Source organism: Bos grunniens, chromosome 10 (assembly GCF_055505025.1).
Source record: "Bos grunniens cultivar Pamir isolate PY7600 chromosome 10, Bosgru_T2T1.0, whole genome shotgun sequence".
In the NCBI taxonomy this organism is placed as follows: Eukaryota; Metazoa; Chordata; class Mammalia; order Artiodactyla; family Bovidae; genus Bos; species Bos grunniens.
This window is the reverse complement of record NC_141174.1, coordinates 15,188,765-15,208,058: the sequence shown is the minus strand read 5'-3', so window position 1 is coordinate 15,208,058 and position 19,294 is coordinate 15,188,765. Positions and strand designations below refer to the sequence as shown.

The following is a 19,294-nucleotide window of genomic DNA, read 5'->3' as shown; positions in this document are numbered from 1 at the left end:
GGGTCTCTGTATCAACCTAGAGGGGTGGAATGAGGAGGGACATGGGAGGCAGGTTCAAGAGGGAGGGGACATATGTATACCTATGGCTGATTCATCCTGATGTTTGACAGAAAACAACAAAATTCTATAAAGCAATGATCCTTCAATTAAAAAATAAGTTTTTTTAAGTCTAACATGGTCAAACAAACAAACAAACAAAAAGACTCCGCAATTCCAATACTGGGGACTTGGGTTTGATCTCTGGTTGGGGAGCTAGGATCCCACCTGCCGTGGAGCTACGAAGTCCACGTGCTGCAGTTACTGAACCCGCGCCCTCTGGACCACTCAGGCCACAACTAGGGAGTCTGTGCGCTGCAGTGAAAGGACCTGAGCGCAGCAGCAAACGTCTCATGGCTGCAGCTAAGACCCGACGCAGCCAAATAAATAAATTAAAAAACCCTCTTTGGAGGATCTCTCTGGTGATCCAGTGGTGAAGGCTCTGTGCTTCCAGTGCAGGGGGTGCAAGTTCAACCCCTGGTCTGGGAACTAAGATGTCACATGCCACCCAGCACGGCCAAAACCAAAAATTGTTTAAACCCTCACTGTCCTCAAAATACAGTCAAACTCCATAGCATAGCACTAAAGACACTTCATTACTGCCCTCCACTCACCTCCCATCTCCTCTTAGCTCTTCCTTCCCACCACAATTCATCTGCAGGGAGAATCACACTCCAGCCTTGCTGGAGACTGTAACTTGCTGTAGAGACTTTTACATGCTTTTTTCTCAGCCATATATACCTCTCCTTCCCTACCGGGCCTACCCTGCCCTCTGCCTTCACCTAATTACTGCCTAACAGACCTTCAAGTTTCAGCCTAGACCTTCCTTCCTCAAGAAAGCATTTCCAGGTCTCTAACACCCACCTGCCTACAGACTCATGACTGCCCACATCTGGACTGCAGCCCTCCTTATTTGTTTCTGAAACATCCTCGCTTACTCTGGGTTCCAGACTGTCACTGTCTGCTCACTCATCAGTACCTCTCAGTATACTGTATCCTTCACAAGGTTCCCCACTCTATCCCCATCGCCCAGCGATTATCCTTCAATTAAAAAGAAATAATTTTTTTTAAAAGTATAACATGGTAAAAACAAACAAAAAGACTGCAGAGCAAAGGAAACCATAAACAAGGTAAAAAGACAACCCTCAGCATGGGAGAAAATAATAGCAAGTGAAACAGCTGACAAAGGATTAATTTCCAAAATATACGAGCAGCTTACACAACTCAATACGAGAAAAACAGACAACCCAATCCAAAAATGGGAAAAAGACCTAAACAGACATTTCTCCAAAGAAGACAGACAGATATTCAGTACCAAGATATTCAACACATTCATTCATTAATAATTAATTAATAAGAAATCCTTCTTTCTGAAGAGCTCCAGTTCTTAAGGAAATCAAGCATAATAAAACCCAAACTTGCAGAAGTAGACACATAATGGGGAACTTCTATGTATTTTGCAAAAGTTTATTTGCTTTAAAAAATAACTCTGAAAGTGCCTTTCTTTCAGAGTCTCCCACATACTTGAAATCCAATTTGATTTGCAGTTGCCATTTAAAGAAAACCAGCCCTTACATAAAACTGGATATTATTACACCTAATAATGAAGGCTCTGTTTCTTTCTGTGCTTCTGCTTCCTCCTCCCGCCTCCTTACATGATTTCTGCCTGCTATCCTTGACCCTTGGCTCTCCACTCCTTCCTACGGAATATTAGGACCTTCGGTAGTTATCCCATACTAACGGTCATCAAACACAACAGCAAACTTTTTCCTAAAGGACCAGATAGAAAATGTTTTTGGTTTTGCCGGCCGTGGATCTCTGTAGTAACTGCTTGACTTCACCATTGTAGCATGAAAACAGGCACAGAAATACCTAAGCGAGTGATCACAGCTGTGTTCAACAGAACTTTATTACAAAAACAAGCAATGGACCAGACTGGGTCCTCAGACTTTAATTTGCCAACTCTTGAAATACATAACCTGAGCACAGACCCTCCTCTGAACCATGAACAGCAGCTGCCTTGAGTGGGGGACAACCTTGTCTTGTTCAAGGAACGGCAAGAGGGTCAGTGTAGAGAGGCAGCAGCCAGACTGAATTCACTTATATCCCAGCTCTAGCTGTGTGACCTTGAGCCAGTAACTTAACCTCTCTGTGCTGTTTCCTCATCTATAAAATGGGAATAAAAATAGCATCTTATAATAGCTGTTAGAGAATTTGAATGTGTTTGTACATGTAAGGGGACTTCCCTCATAGCTCAGCTGGTAAAGAATCCGCCTGCAATGTGGGAGACCTGGGTTCAATCCCTGGGTTGGGAAGATCCCCTGGAGAAGGGAAAGGCTACCCACTCCAGTATTCTGGCCTGGAGAATTCCATGGACTGTATAGTTCATGGGGTCACAAAGAGTCGGACACAACTGAGTGAAAAATTGAAACACATATAAGGACCGTAGAACATTACCAGTATTTATAAGGGTGGTATAAATGGTTATAGGATAGTAAAGGGTCCCTCCGCCATGATCCCCACTAACGAATAGATCGTAACATGAATATTGGCAATAAAGAAGAGAATAGTCCTTCCCTTAGTATTTGGCCATACCTTGCTCTGGGTGGCTTTCTTGTTGACTCGTTTTCGATCAAAATTACAGTTCCCTCTCCCCAAAGACTGTCTCTCTTGCCCCACTCTGTGGATTGACTGTAGAGCCAGTTTACTGCCTACCCACTGAGTGCCTTAGACCCACCTCCCAGCACCATAGCGGCTTATCTCACAAACTAGTAGCTTAAAGTACATTCTGGTTAGATGCTGATTATGTGGTTTTGGTTTGTCAATTGATTTTTGACAGTGGTATAAAGATAATAAATCCTTGCCGGGGTTGGAAAGGATTGAGGGGAGGAATAGTTAGGGAGTTTGGGGTGGACATGTACACACGGCTATATTTAAAATGGATAACCAACAAGGACCTACTGTATAGCACATGGAACTCTGCTCAGTGGAATCCTAGATGGGAGGGAGCTTGGGGGAAAATGGATACATGTATATGCATGACTGAGCCCCTTTGCTGTCCATCTGAAACCATCACATTATTAACTGGCTATACGCCAATACCAGTAATGCTGAAGAAGCTGAAGTTGAACGGTTCTATAAAGACCTACAAGACCTTTTAGAACTAACACCCAAAAAAGATGTCCTTTTCATTATAGGGGACTGGAATGCAAAAGTAGGAAGTCAAGAAACACCTGGAGTAACAGGCAAATTTGGCCTTGGAATACGGAATGAAGCAGGGCAAAGACTAATAGAGTTTTGCCAAGAAAATGCACTGGTCATAGCAAACACCCTCTTCCAATAACACAAGAGAAGACTCTACACATGGACATCACCAGATGGTCAACACCGAAATCAGATTGATTATATTCTTTGCAGCCAAAGATGGAGAAGATCTATACAGTCAACAAAAACAGGACCAGGAGCTGACTGTGGCTCAGATCATAAACTCCTTATTGCCAAATTCAGACTTAAATTGAAGAAAGTGGGGAAAACCACTAGACCATTCAGGGTATGACCTAAATCAAATCCCTTATGATTATACAGTGGAAGTGAGAAATAGATTTAAGGGACTAGATCTGATAGATAGAGTGCCTGATGAACTATGAAATGAGGTTCGTGACATTATACAGGAGACAGGGATCAAGACCGTCCCCATGGAAAAGAAATGCAAAAAAGCAAAATGGCTGAGGAGGCCTTACAAATAGCTATGAAAAGAAGAGAAGTGAAAAGCAAAGGAGAAAAGGAAAGATATAAGCATCTGAATGCAGAGTTCCAAAGAAGAGCAAGGAGAGATAAGAAAGCCTTCCTCAGCGACCAATGCAAATAAAGAGGAAAACAACAAAATGGGAAAGACTAGAGATCTCTTCAAGAAAATTAGAGATACCAAGGGAAGATTTCATGCAAAGATGGGCTCAATAAAGGACAGAAATGGTATGGACCTAACAGAAGCAGAAGATATTAAGAAGAGGTGGCAGGAATACGCAGAAGAACTGTACAAAAAAGATCTTCACGACCCAGATAATCATGATGGTGTGATCACTGACCTAGAGCCAGACATCCTGGAATGTGAAGTCAAGTGGGCCTTAGAAAGCATCACTACGAACAAAGCTAGTGGAGGTGATAGAATTCCAGTTGAGCTATTCCAAATCCTGAAAGATGATACTGTGAAAGTGCTGCACTCAATATGCCAGAAAATTTGGAAAACTCAGCAGTGGCCACAGGACTGGAAAAGGTCCGTTTTCATTCCAATCCCAAAGAAAGGCAATGCCAAAGAATGCTCAAACTACCGCACAATTGCACTCATCTTACACGCTAGTGAAGTAATGCTCAAAATTCTCCAAGCCAGGTTTCAGCAACATGTGAACTGTGAACTTCCTGATGTGCAAGCTGGTTTTAGAAAAGGCAGAGGAACCAGAGATCAAATTGCCAACATCCGCTGGATCATGGAAAAAGCAAGAGAGTTCCAGAAAAACATCTATTTCTGCTTTATTGACTATGCCAAAGCCTTTGACTGTGTGGATCACAATAAACTGTAGAAAATTCTGAAAGAGATGGAAATACCAGACCACCTGACCTGCCTCTTGAGAAACCTGTATGCAGGTCAGGAAGCAACAGTTAGAACTGGACATTGAACAACAGACTGGTTCCAAATAGGAAAAGGAGTAAGTCAAGGCTGTATATTGTCACCTTGCTTATTTAACTTATATGCAGAGTACACCATGAGAAACACTGGGCTGGAAGAAGCACAAGCTGGAATTAAGATTGCCGGGAGAAGTATCAATAACCTCAGATATGCAGATGACACCACCCTTATGGCAGAAAGTGAAGAGGAACTAAAAAGCCTCTTGATGAATGTGAAAGAGAAGAGTGAAAAAGTTGGCTTAAAGCTCAACATTCAGCAAACGAAGATCATGGCATCTGGTCCCATCACTTCATGGGAAATAGATGGGGAAACAGTGGAAACAGTGTCAGACTTTATCTTTTTGGGCTCCAAAATCACTGCAGATGGTGACTGCAGCCATGAAATTAAAAGATGCTTACTCCTTGGAAGAAAAGTATAACCAACCTAGATAGCATATTGAAAAGCAGAGACATTACTTTGCCAACAAAGGTCCATCTAGTCAAGGCTATGGTTTTTCCAGTAGTCATGTATGGATGTGAGAGTTGGACTGTGAAGAAAGCTGAGCGCTGAAGAATTGATGCTTTTGGACTGTGGTGTTGGAGAAGACTCTTGAGAGTCCCTTGGACTGCAAAGAGATCCAACCAGTCCATTTTAAAGGAGATCAGCCCTGGGTGTTCTTTGGAAGGAATGATGCTAAAGCTGAAACTCCAGTACTTTGGCCACCTCATGCGAAGAGTTGACTCATTGGAAAAGACTGTGATGCTGGGAGGGATTGGGGGCAGGAGGAGAAGGGGATGGCAGAGGATGAGAAGGCTGGATGGCATCACTGACTCGATGGACATGAGTCTGAGTGAACTTCAGGAGTTGGTGATGGACAGGGAGGCCTGGCATGCTGCTATTCATGGAGTCGAAAAAAGTTGGACACAACTGAGTGACTGAACTGAACTGAACTGATACGCCAATACAAAATAAACAGGGTTTTTTTGGTTAAAAAAAAATTCTCCAATAAATGGAAAAAGGACAGGCTTTTCAACAAATAGTGCTGGGACATGTAACATCCGCATGCATTTATATGTATATTGTATACTTCACACCTTATCTAAAGATTAACTCAAAGTGGATCATAGAAAAAGTTCTGGAAATGGATAGTGGTGATGGTTATGAAACATTGTAAGTAAAATTAATGTCTCTGGATTGTACACTTAAAAGTGTTAAAATGGCAAATTTTATGTTAGTATATTTTATCATGATAAAAAAATTAATGAATCATAGGCCTAAATGTAAAAGCTAAAACTATAAAACTAATAACAGGAAACAGGAAAAAATCTACTTGAACTTGAGCTAGGTAGAGAGTTTAGATATGACACTGAAAGCATGATCCATAAAAGAAAAAAATTGATAATTTTGATACGATTTGACTTCATCAAAATTAAAATTTGTATACTCTGTGAAAGACACTGTTAAGAGTAAGAAACTAAACCACAGACTGAGAGAAAAAATATTTGCAAATCGCATTTCTGACAAAGCACTTATATCTAGAACACATTGACACTCAATGAAAAATTAAACAGTCCAATCTTAAATGGGCGAAAGATCTGAACAAATAGCAAGAAGATAAAGGAATGGCCAATAAACATATGAAAGGATGCTCAACGTCATTAGTCATTAAGGAAATGCAAATGAAAACCACCGTGAAATGCCACTACACACTTCTTAGAATGACACTCAAAAGCAAAACTGGCAATATCAAGTATTGGTGCAAATTTGAAGCAACTGATGCTCATATATTCCTTGTGGGAATTCAAAATGATACAGCTGCTTTGAATGACAACTTGACTCACCCAGTGCCCTTTCCCTCCCCTCTGTTTGCTCAGAGCCCATGAATAATATGGGCTTGTAGATGTTTATTTTATCCTTTGGGTCACAGCACAATACTATCATTTATTTTGCTCTTCAAATTCCAATTCTGGCTATGGGAGCTCGTTCAGGTTGGCTCCTGTGCGCTTTCTACATGCCCCTTTTTTTTTACTTTTGTTTTTGATCCCTTCCTTCTTTGCTGGCACCACAGAAATTACCCACCTTTCCAAGGAAAATAGAAACCTAGATCTGGGCACTGGCATGCTCGTCACTGCTAAGCTGTCTCTGCTTCTGGTCCCTTCCAGTGCGTAAAGTTAGAAAATATATGTATGTATAATAATCTCGGCATAACACATGTCTATATTTATATCCATCTATCTGTATACATATATTAGGCAAAACCCCTGAATCCACTTGTAAACCTCTGACCCCATTCCAGCATCACTCTTTGTGAGGCCATGATGCCCCCCAGCACAACCTTTATCAATTGCCAGTACTACCTTTAGAGTCAGATAAGTGGTGTCTCTGTTCAGTTGCTATTTGAGATGCCTTCCTTCAAATTTTCTAATTCACCTGTGGTACCTTAGACCACATGGCACCGTTCAGGCAGAGCACCCAGAACTTAGACCAGGATCTAAATACTTTCTGGTCACCATTTTTCTCTTTTAAGAGAGAAATACCTCACTTTCTTATCCTCTGCTCCAGTATGGGGGTTGACCAGATATCCCTAGGGTCTTCTGGACTCATGCCTACCAAGTTATCCTAGGAGGTGCCCATTTCTTCTGGCCTGTTCAGTTTCTTTCACAGAACCACAGGAGATTGGACCGCTAGAAATGTTGTCATGCTGATTTAGGATGACTCAAGTTGTTTATTTGAACAGAAGCTCTGCCAAAAGTATTTGCCCAGGACCCTCACAACCTAGGAGAGGCCATGTTGATTTCTATCTTGTATTATACACGCGCTGGAAGACCCAAGTCTTAATCATGTCTGCATTCCCCTCCCCACTGTGGTGCTTATCTTAGTGCCTTGTATGTAACAGATGCTCCATAAATTTTCAGAATGAATGCCTGGAGGAATGAGTCATGTCTCAGATTTACATATTTCTTTTGATTCAAGGTTCTAACTATGTTTTCCCTACATGCATCCCCAGATCTTCATCATTCTTCTGAGTGGCAAAGAGGGATTCTCACATCCCCAAGCCCTCCAGTCACTGACCTGCCCGTTGATGTGCTGATAGTTTATCAAGAAGGAACAAACACGCCTCCAGATTCTCTTGACAGTAAAACGCAAGTGAGCTTCAACTCCAAGGCATGTGAAAACAGCCAGGCGTGGGAATGATGGTTGAATGGTTTCAAGTTAGGCAGCCCAGCAGTTTGAACAGTGCTTTGGCTGCACCCAATTGTAGTGATAGAACATATGTTTGTCGTGCTTTGCTTTTGATCTTCTGCTCCAAGGTTGAGGATACTCTCCCAAGGGGGAAAGAAAAAAGCAAGAAGAACTGAGAAGAAGAAAACTGACCTCACCCATCACTGAAATATTTCGTACCTGAAGCACAACCACCTTGAGAGAAGAACATGGCGGTGGCTCTTCACGGTCACTTTTTTAAGGGGCTTGGGTTTGGTCCTGACTCAGAGGGAAATACAACTCCACTGAGAGGCACCTCCCCACACCTGCACACTTACAACCAAGCCTGGGCTTGGCCCCAGTGGACATAAAAGATGACTGCCAGGGTCACCAAGAGGTGGGAGGCTCGCTGTTACCAGGTCTACCCACATGGATCACAATGACTGCATGAGGTCATGGAATGCTGAAGATGAAATGAAAGTGGGTCCTAAGTCATAAAGTTGCAGGTGGTGGGCATCCTTTCAACAGGGCTCCCAGGAATAGAGCTATATCTCTCTCCCTGATGATCCTAGGAAGTAGCTCCCTCTCCCAGACAGAGTTGGGGTCAAATCCAGGCACATCCCACCAAACCCCACTCTCCCCAGGGCTTGCTGGGATGGAACGATAACTACAGGCTCCCTGCCTAAGATCTGTCTGGGTGAGGGCAGAGTACATAAATTTTGAGACAGAGGTGGATGGACCGGTAGCTTCTTAGGGAAGCAGAAGAAGGGTGGCAAGAAGCTGGCAGCAGCCCCCGAGAGGGCCCTGGCACCATGGACAATGACGAACCTCTTGAGCCTGAGACAAAAGGTGAAAATGCGTCCCATGTCTCACCACTCAGGCCCTTCCGGCTGCCTCAAGTGTAATGCCTAGTGACCGTGCAGACCCAGAAGCCCTCTTCCCTCTTCTCCTGGGACCCTATAGATTTGGGATAATGTGTGATGACTGCAGGGCTGGCCAAACAGGGAGCGAGAGAGTTTCATGCAATGCTGGGCTAGAACTAGCTCATACCAGCTCTGGATGACTTTAATTTTCATTCTGTGAGCTGGTTAATATCATGTTGGTAGTTGGGAATCTGCCATGTTGGGAATATTTACATCACTACATTGGCTAACAAATCAGGATTTTCTTTTTTTCTGGATAGCCAGTTCAACAGTTAGCAACATTCCACTGGTTGGATGGAATTCCAACATTGTGTAATGAAGAAATTAGGACACCATCACTTTTCGATGGCTATGTTTGATGGCTAAGCTGCTGTATGTCTTCTAAGTGTCAGACCACTGCTATTAATATTTCTACCCCTTGTCACACAGACCTTGACTTACAGACTGGGAAATAAATGTTGGAGCTTGGGTCTGTGGACATGGGCTGAGAAAGACACAGATCTCCATTGAGCTTATTTGGAACCCTACTCTCTAAGAACCTGGGTGGCCAAAACTTGCGACCCCTGCCATGAATGCTCAGCCCACCTAAAAGAGTAGATTGGTTGAGTTCTGACAGGGCACCTGGTGGTGCAACCTGGCTTCCCTAGACCTTTGCATCCTGCTGACATGGCATGACTAGCCCTACCTTTGTGTGTGGCTTGTAGGAAAGAGCCCAGGACTGGTTTCAGATCAGAGGCCCAGTGACAGAAAAGTCCCATCTAGCAAGTGCAGGGGCCTGGTGTGAGGAAATCCCAGGACTCATGTATTTAATCATAGCAATTAGTCTCAACCCCTCAATCCAGGGAGAGTGGCAAGCTCTTCCTTCTGCATGGTCATAAATTTGGATTGGAAGGAAGAGAAACTTTAGGTCAAATCCTTAGGAATCAAGTTAGCCCTCTGGTTCCCTGAGACTGCTTCTGTTCCATTTTATTTTACATTTGACCCAAGTCACCTGCCCTGCCCCTTGCCCTCTGTGCCTGCCAATGAGGAAGCCTCTGCATCCATACATGTCCTTTCTCTGAACGAGTAAAGCAGACCCTGAACCCCACCCAAGCCACAAAGAAGGAAAAGAGGAAGCAAGTAGTCGACATCCAAGGCTGGCCCAACCCAGGGGCTGGGACAGGGGCAAGCCTCCTGGAAACACGGAGGGCAGTTAGCACAGGAGGCTGCCCGGTGTCAGCGAAGGGAGGGCTCATAGGGTGAGGACCCCCCAAGAGGGCTGAGGGCACGCTTGAGCCATATAAGGCTGGGGTCAGTGGCTGCAGCCAAGACCCAGGTCGTTGACTAGTGAAACAGAGGGGCAGGAACGCCAGTTCTGGCCTCCATGGGAAAGGCCGGTTGATGGCTTTTGTTTCCAGAATTAAGGAGCTGAGTTTTTCTTCCAGATGAGAGCGACAGTGTGTCTGCACTGCAGAGCAGTAACGAAACACTCTACTGTGAGGCTGAAGCCCCCGTGGCTGTTGAGAAAGAGAAACCAGCCCGGGAGAGCTCAGAGACAGATCTTGAGATCGAAGGTGAGTGTAGGCCTTTGAGGGGTGAGGAGTGGCTCGCCTGCCTGCTCAGAAGCTGCAGAAATCGGTCCCTGCTGTCGACCCAGGGTCTGCCTGGAGGGACATGCTGTGGAGGGAATGTGGCTGTGCTCCGTGTTATCCCTCATCCTCCTCGAGACCGGCCTGGGGGTGGCGGTCGCCGCTACCCCATGCCCATTGCATCAGCTTGTCGAAAGCTGGACCAATAAAAGGGCAGGGGCTTCCGGTTTTCTGAATGTTTCCGCAAGTGGCCTCTATACCACCTTTGTACCAGTTCCAGGAGGTAGGCATTATTTACCTGCCTTTTATAGGGGAGGAAACTGAGGTTTAGAAAGACTGTGCAAGTGGCCGAGAAGTCTGCCAGCGTCTGCTGACTCCATGTTCACCCCATCTGGTCCATCTGCCCTCCGTATGCCATATCCCAGGGGCCCCTGGAGGATTTGGGGCCCATCTGGCATGCTGGCGACTTTCCTCTTCTCACAGGAGAGTTCTTGTTACCCCCGGTCGAGGGCCCCATATTTTCCTTCAACAAATCCAAGGGTGTCTGGGCAATGGGAGGGGGCTCTGGCTGAGGGTTATTGCAAACGTCACCTCCACCCTTTCCTCCCTCCCGGTCCCCTCAAGGAAGGAGGTGCGGAAAAAGGACACAGGAAGCAGAGCCAGAACAATGCTGGCCCCGCCTGATGCACTGGCCTTAGACTCCCCAGACTGAACCCCTTCCTCTCCTGTGTTCTGGAGCTGGGGGGGTGCAGTGTGATCAGTGGCTGCAGACACATGGGCGAGGCTGTTCTGCCGAATTCAGCTGTGTGGCTCCCCTGCGCAGTCACCTCCCCCTCATAGTCAACCTGCAACCTCACCCTCGACACAGACCTCCTCCTGCCACCCCCCGGGAATCCTGCTGTCCCTTTTCTAACTTCTTTCCCACTTCAAGGTTGCTGCTGACGCTGATCGCAACACCCAATTTTACAAGGTCAGAGGGGTGTCAGATAGAAACAATGGAGGTTGTATCCCAGTTTCCGGCTTCTATCTCTTTCCCCCTCCCCACACCCATGGCCGGCAAGTGATAAGACTGTTGCAAACGGCCTCGAAAATATAACTAAAGTGAATACAGCTAGAAGTGGTCAGCGGACTGCAAACAGAGTGAGTTCCAAGGACAAAGCTGGGGGTTACCTATCCTGCTTGGGCAAACAGGAACCTCTAAGGAGTGAATCTGGGCCCCACAGTTCTGTGTTGGATGGAAACTCAGGGCTCAGCTCCTCCAGTTTCTAGCGCCCCAGCAGCGGTGCTGAGATACTGAGGATGGTGCGGGAAGTCTCCCATGATGGCCCGAGACAGGAGCCTGGGCAGGAATAGCAAGCTGGTGGAGAGGCAACAGAAGCGAGAGAAGACGGATGTTACTTCTGCTCTTTCTGTACACCAGGCTATTTTGCACCCCAAGGGCCACTTGGCAAACTGGAGGTGGGGTGAGGGGGCAGATGCTACTTGAATCTCACGGGTAGAGACCAAGAATCTTGCTCAGGGATTTCCCTGGTGGTCCAGTGGTTAAGACTCCACGCTCCCTGACCAGGGTTCGATCCCCGGTTGGGAAAGATCCCCCAAGTTGCATGGCATAGCCAAAAAGAAATATATGAAGAAAAGCATCCTGCTAAATATTTTACATTGCACGTAACAGTCCCTCACAGAAGAGAATGATCCAATTCAAAATGTCCATAGTGCTGAAGCTCGAAAAACCCCCTGGTCTACAATCATCTGGAAAAGAAGGCCAATTTGTAGCTGTGCCTATAAAATCAACTTGCTTGCAAAGACTTTGTCTTTCCACCAACAAAGCTTTCGTTGTCCGTCTTAGAAATGTTTAGGGTGGGTTGGCCAAAGGCCCAGGGATGTGAAGGGAAAACAGATGCTGGCTTAGACCCCAGGTGGCCCTGGGAAGCTCAGCATCAGTGGAGCTTGTTCAATGAGGACAGGGTCGTGGGGCATCCCCACCGCCTGCTGCCCACTAGCCAGGCTAGTCTAAAGTCCAAGGAACTGAGCCCCCAGCCCCCAAGTGTATTTGTTTCCAATGGATTTGGGAGTCTTTTCATTCTTGCACATATAGAAGCCCACTGCATCCTACTTGGGCTTTTCCTAGTTGGGAGTTCTCTAAATCTTTCATAAATCTTTGTGGCTCACATTTTAACAGTGGCAATGAAACTAAAGGCTTTCCAGGTGGCACTAGTGGTAAAGAATCCACCTGCCGATACAGGAGACACAGAGATGCAGGTTTGATCCCTGGGTCGGGACGATCCCCTGGAGGAGGAAATGGCAACCCACTCCAGTGTTCTTGCCTGGAAAATTCCATGGACAGAGGACCTTGGTGGGCTACAGCCCATGGGGTCACAGAAGAGTCGGACACGACTGAGCACAGTGAAACTAAAACTGCGGTGGAAACTCCCTCAACTGTCAACAAACCACCAGCTTTTTGTCTGGCTGGCCTTTCAAAGGTGTCCCCAGGTGGGCACAGACGGGCTCACACATCCTTAAGGTCACCCTTACACACCCTTTCGCAGTCAACCTGGGAAGATGGGAGTGAAGCACATCGTTTCTTCCAGGTAGTTTGGAATCTAAAACCAGGGACCTTCTCTCTTACCAAAGGGAAACGTCCCCACGGGGTTTTCTGGAGTCAGAGTCTCCCACCACAGGCTGACCTTCCAGTTGGAGGAACATACACGCATAGGATCAGACCCTCAGGCAGAGAGGACACCAGTCAGAATCAAATGTGGTCTGGGTTAGCAGGAAGATAAGGCAAAGGAAGAAGAGAAACTCCGCTTCTTCCTCTGGCATCTTTTTTTTTTTTTTGCAGATACCGAGAAATTTTTCACCACTGGACAAAAGGAGCTGTACCTGGAGGCCTGCAAACTGGTGGGCGTAGTGCCCGTCTCCTACTTCATCCGGAACATGGAGGAGTCCTACATAAACCTCAACCACCATGGGCTGGGCCCCAACGGAACCAAGGCTATTGCTATAGCCCTGGTGGTGAGCATGCCAGTGCGGGCACATGAAGCCTGGCAGAGTTGGGGCTTGACAGGGTGGTGGGCCCAAGAGTCAGAGAGCCCTACTGTGGGACCTGAGTTGCCACCTCCTTGCCCACCTTGCCCTAGGCTCTGCATGGTATTGTTTAGCTGCTTAGTCATCTCCAACTCATTTATGACCCCATGGACTTCAGCCTGCCAGGCTCCTCTGTCCATGGAATTTTCTAGCAAGAATACAGGAGTGGGTTCCATTTCCTTCTCCAGGGGATCTTCCCAATCCAGGGATCAAACCTTCATTTCCTGCAGGGCAGGCCAGTTGTTTACCACTGAACCACCTGGAATCCCAGACTCTGCATCACTATCAGCTGTTTCCCCAATAGGCATGGATGCCCATTAGCTCCTAAGAAAGAGGTTACTAGAGACCCAGACCTTGAAAGTCTGTGTTCTTTCATATCCAGGAAGCAAAGGCACAAGGCTGTGGACACTGGAAAAGCAACTGATCTGGGCAAGGGCCCAAATGCTAGTGCGAAAACACAAGACAAAATATCAGCCAGGTCTCCATTCCAAGACCCCCATCTCCATTATCCTTTTCGATAAATGAGTTCACTACTGAGCCATTCAATTCTATGTCTGCCTTTGGCAACATTAGGTGTAATTCTTCAAGATCACACTGCAGAGTGAATCCTGTTTTCCCACAGGAATAATGTTCTCACTCAGCCCGGCATGAGTGAACAAGGACTTGACCTTGAACTTACTATATAGCGTTCTGCACGCACAACTGACTCCACCTCAGGAAAACAGACAATGTAGCAGGTGTATGTCAGTATAACGCTGTTGGTTCACTTAGGACAGTAAAGAAAAAGTTTGATTTAAAAAAAAACACTCATTTTTGAATCTATAACAGCATTTACACTTAGTGCGTGCTCGTTAAGAAGTCACTGAACGTGACCCTCAGAAGGAGGAGGGAAGGGAGGGAAGAGCAGAGAAAGAACAAAGCCATCTTGAAATTTATGGAGCGTTGAAAGACTGATTAATGAAGTGTTAGGAATGCACCATTACCTCATGAGCTTCATGGGGAAAAAAAAATAGAATATAATGAAATCCACTCAGGACTTGGGCCGCTTGGCTCTCAGGAACAGCAGTTTCTGTTTAGGGGGAGTTTTTCTTCTCTCTGTATCACCCCTTTGACAATTAATCATTGTGACATTCCCATGGACTGAACGTTTAATTATTACTGATATCTCTGGTACAGTTGAACTTCTCACATGTCATGCTCTCCCCTGGCTGAGATGAAGAGCGCCCCGATAGGAGGGGTCATTTTCATACTTCCTGGGATCTATCCCTCCTCCGCCGATCTCCATGCCCCTGGACTTAGTGGGCTGTGGACCCCCTGCAGAGGAGGGATGATTTCTGTTTATCCCTGTTTCCTGGGCAGCTGGCACAGAGGGTGACAAATAGATACTCGTCCTTGTGAAATGAATGTGGATGGACTTGGCGATCGGGCCCACCCGCCGCACCACACGCTGTGCTGGCCCCCAGGACGACTCTGAAAGTGGCCCTTCAGTCCCAGTTTCTGCTAAATGACGCCTAGACTGGGAGGGCCCCTGAGCTTTGCCACCACCACCCCCTCCCCGCAGAGAGCTGAGGCCAGAGGACACTTCCTGAAGGCCCCGGAGGACCTCCCTGCGTGGCTGTAATTCGCTCTGTGACACTCTCCCTTTGCTTGAGACGAGAGCTCCTACCACATTCTACTTCTCTCGTGGCTTTGTGGGCTTCGAAAGTGCTCAGATCCAAAGATTAATCTGTTCTCTCTGCCTTTCTGCACAGGGAACGAGGTGGGGAAGGGAAGGACAGAAGTTGTGGTTAGAGCTAACCCCAGTCCCTCTTGCTGCAATGCTAGTCATTTCCACTTGCCTTGTTCCCTATGGAAATGCAGACTAGCTTGCATGTAGATATTGATTTAAGATTTAGGTTCTAATACGTATCAGTACCAAAGGAGAAGGGCGGGCAAGAATTGGGAGATTGGCATTGCAATACATACACTATTGATACCATGTGTAAAATAGATAGCTAATGAGACCATATGCTATTGCACAGGGGGTCTACTGAATGCTCTGTAGTGACCTGCATGGGAAGGAACTCCAAAAAAGAGGGGGTATTGCTGACTCACTTTGCTGTACAGCACGCACTAACACAACATTGTAAAGCAATTATACTCCCATAAAAATCAATTAGGAAAGTATTTAAGCTCCAGTTCCCTCCAAACAGCCTTGAGGCAACATCCTGACTGTCAGAGAGTCCAGATAAACCTTAAGCCTAGACTAGAAGAGACGCCTCTGAGCAAGATGGCACAGGAGATGCGTTAGGCTTGAATACCGTTCTTAAATGTATCAGAGAGGCCCTGCGAGCTACGGTCCATGGGGTCACAAAGAGTCGGACACGACTGAGCGACTGAACTGAACTGAAATGTATCACTTTCTCCTTAATCCTGGAGTAGGTCACAGGCCTCTCTCCTCAAGGCTAAATGGTTAAAATCTGTTCCCCTCACCCTTGCGCCTTCCCCTTTGCAGGACTCTGTTGTCATGTCCCCCTTCTAAATCCCCTCTGGGAATCCCTTGTTGGGAAAGGAGGTGCCCAGAAGAAGCATGTCCTAGCAAAACTTCCCTGGTGGGTCAGTGGTGAAGAACCACCTGCCAATGCAGGAGACACGGGTTCAATCCCTGGGTTGAGAAGATCCCCTGCAGTAGGGAAATGGCAACCCACTCCAGTACTCTTACCTGGGAAATCCCGTGGACAGAGGAGCCTGGCAGGCTGCGGTCCACCAGGGGTCTCAAAGAGTCGGACGTGACTTAGTGACGAAGCAACAACCACGAAACAAAACTCATGGGGATGGCAGTAGCCCTGCCTTATTCCCCTGTTGCTAGCCACTCCTCCACTCCAGAACTGCTAGCCCGCACCTCCATACCCTCTGACACAGCCAGGATGTTCAAGAGGGCTGATGGGTTCTGGGCAAAGGCAGGGAACTGACTCTGTCACCATCCATCTTTCTCTCTCTCCCCCTCCCCTTGTGGTGGCTGAAGTCTAACACGACCGTCCTCACGCTGGAGCTGGCGGACAACTGCATCACGGAGGAGGGCATCCTGAGCCTGGTGGAGATGCTGCAGGAAAACTACTACCTTCAGGAGATGGTGCTGTGCCCGGTCCTGCCTGTTCCTACCTCCACACTCAGGGCCTCAGAATCCACTCGAGACAAGCCAGAGACCCCTACCCGAGCCCAGCCTCCAGGCTTTCTGCTCTCAATCTGGGGGCTCCTCCCCACTAGAAGTGACTTCTCAGAGGAAGTTCCACCCCTAAGAGGCTGACCAGGTTCCCCATGGGCATAGGAAACCCTGAGAACCTATTTCCATCTGACCTCACAAGTCCCTAAATGGACAAACTTCTTTAGAGTTGCCTTAACGTGAACTTTCTTAAAGAAAATAAAGTCACGAGATAATTTCATAAAATACAATGCATCCAGAGATAGATGATTGGCGATGGTTGGACACCAGCATGAGTGTACTTCAGCCCACTGAGCTGTACCCTTCAAAATGGTTAGGATGGCAAACGTGTGTACGTCTATTTTACTACAGTTTTAAAACTTGGAAAAAGAAGGGGGAAAAACGACCAAGATCATAATGGCAAAGTTATGTAAAGTCCCTCCCATTCGCCTGAATGGACTGTGTCCATTTATACCCCAGTTTCTTCCGAGCACAGTAATTCATGCTTCAGGAACCAGTGAAGGGAATTACAATAATTGCTTACTCTTAATTTGTTTATCAGTTGTTTCATACTAAACCCTCCAAATAGTTATCTTGGGTTTCCAAAAAAAAAATGCAATGTGCTTATCTAAAATACCAGGGTGAAACTGGGGAGGGTGGGGGGAGTCTTTGAGGTCAGCTTCAGAGAATTGAGACCAGCCTAGGGCCTCGCCATGAAACATCAGAAAAACCAAGGGTCCTCTCCTCCTCCTCTACCTCTTTCTCCTCCTCGTCCTCCTCTTTCTCTTCCTCCTCCTCTTTTTAATCTCCCTAACCCTTCCAGTCCTTCGACCTAACACCTGCTCTCTCTACCCCAACCTTATGTCCTTAGGACAGGCCTCAAGTAAGCCCCCACCCCCCATCATTTGTTAACCAGGGCCCTTTGGTGGGATTTTTACGTACAGAAGTGTTCTCTTGCCTTTTAGAATGTTTCCGACAATGATCTCGGCTTGGAGGGGGCCAGAATCCTCTCCGAGTTCCTCCAGAATAACACCTCCTCGCTTTTCAGTCTTCAGCTTTCAGGTGAGCCTATGAAGGGCTTCCCACGTGGTACTAGTGGTTAAGAAACTGCCTGCCAATACAGGAGACTCAAGAGACACAGGTTCAGTCCCAGAGTGGGGAAGACCCCCTGGAGAAGGAAATGGCAACCCCCTCCAGTATTTTTGCCTGGAGAATTCCATGGACAGAGGAGCCTGGTGGGCTGCAGTCCCTGGGGCAGCAAAGACTCAGACTCCACAGAAGCGACTTAGCACTCACGCCTGGCGCTTTCTTATATAAAAGTTTGTATATTTACTGTTGTCAAGTTCATCAGTCTTTTCTTTTACGGTTTTGATTTTTGTAGTCTTGCTTAAAAACTGTTTCCTACTTCAGATTTTAAAGTATTTTATTTTATTTTCTTCAAATATTTTTGTAATTTTTCCCACATAGATCTTTAATATATCTGGAATTTATTTTTGTTCATGGCATTAGGTAGAAATCCTATGTGTTATTTTCACCTGGCTAAAATTCATAGCCAAGTGCCCAGCTTCGTTAATTGAATAACTTATCCTTTACTGACTAACTTGAATGCCATTTTAACATATATTAAAGTGTGTGTTAGTCAGTTATGTGTGACTCTTTGCGACCCCATGGACTGTAACCCACCATGCTCCTGTGACCATGGAATTCTCCAGGCAAGAATACTAGAGTGGGCTGCCATTCCCTTCTCCAGGGGAGCTTCCCGACCCAGAGATCGATCCTGGGTCTCCTGCGTTACGGGTGGATTCCTTACCATCTGAGCCACCAGAGAAGTCCATCATATGTTAAATTGCCATATAAATATAGATTCCTTTCTAGAATCTCTATCCCATTTCATTTAGCTATTTCTATGTCAACATTGTACTGTTTTAGTATTTGTTTAAAATATTAAAATTATAATATGTTATAATTAGTTGAAATTTATAAAATATATCAAGTATGTAACATTCAATATATTAGTTTTATACTTATATGCTTATATTAGATATTTTAATATGTTTGAGCTTCCCCAGCGGCTCTGCAGTGCAAGAATCCACCTGCAATGCAGGAGACACAGGTTCTGATCCCTGGGTTGAGAAAATACCCTGGAGAAGGAAACAGCAACCCACTCCAGTATTCCAACCTGGGAAATCCCACTGACAGAACCTGGCAGGCTGCAGTCCATGGGATTGCAAAAGAGTCATACATGACTTAGTGACTAAACAACAACAATAATGTGTTTAATATTTGAGTGGACAAAGTTTGACCTTTTTCAAAGTAATCTTGGCTATTCCTGGACAGTTTCTCCTCCAGGTGAATTTTTAAATCATTTTGTCAAGTTCTATTAAAAAAACTTATTGGGATTTTGGTTGGAGTTATATTTAATATTCTAGGTTAATTCAGGAAATATCAGACATATTCAAAATATTGAATAGCTTCATTTAAGAACTTGGTTTCATCAGGTTTTTTTATGTTCTTCAATAAATTGTTATAGTTTTATTTCATTATTAGTCATGCATATTTCATATTAGCTTTATGTCTAGGTCTTTATCATTTCATTCTTATGAGAATAGAATTTTTTTCTACCACTTTTTCTAATTAC

General features: G+C 45.8%; 2 protein-coding genes across 2 annotated transcripts in view; one reads left to right on the top strand and one right to left on the bottom strand.

Annotated features, from left to right (window-relative positions):
* The window catches only part of ANGEL1 (angel homolog 1), a 71,957-nt gene that overhangs the window by 28,341 nt on the left and 24,322 nt on the right, over positions 1-19,294 (bottom strand). The window lies entirely within an intron of this gene.
* The window catches only part of LRRC74A (leucine rich repeat containing 74A), a 30,674-nt gene continuing 20,092 nt past the window's right edge, over positions 8,713-19,294 (top strand). The window contains exons 1-5 of the mRNA XM_086318897.1: positions 8,713-8,749; positions 10,248-10,376; positions 13,231-13,403; positions 16,480-16,587; positions 17,622-17,718. Coding sequence (XP_086175023.1) covers positions 8,713-8,749; positions 10,248-10,376; positions 13,231-13,403; positions 16,480-16,587; positions 17,622-17,718 — 544 coding nt within the window. The remainder of the gene's footprint in view (positions 8,750-10,247; positions 10,377-13,230; positions 13,404-16,479; positions 16,588-17,621; positions 17,719-19,294) is intronic.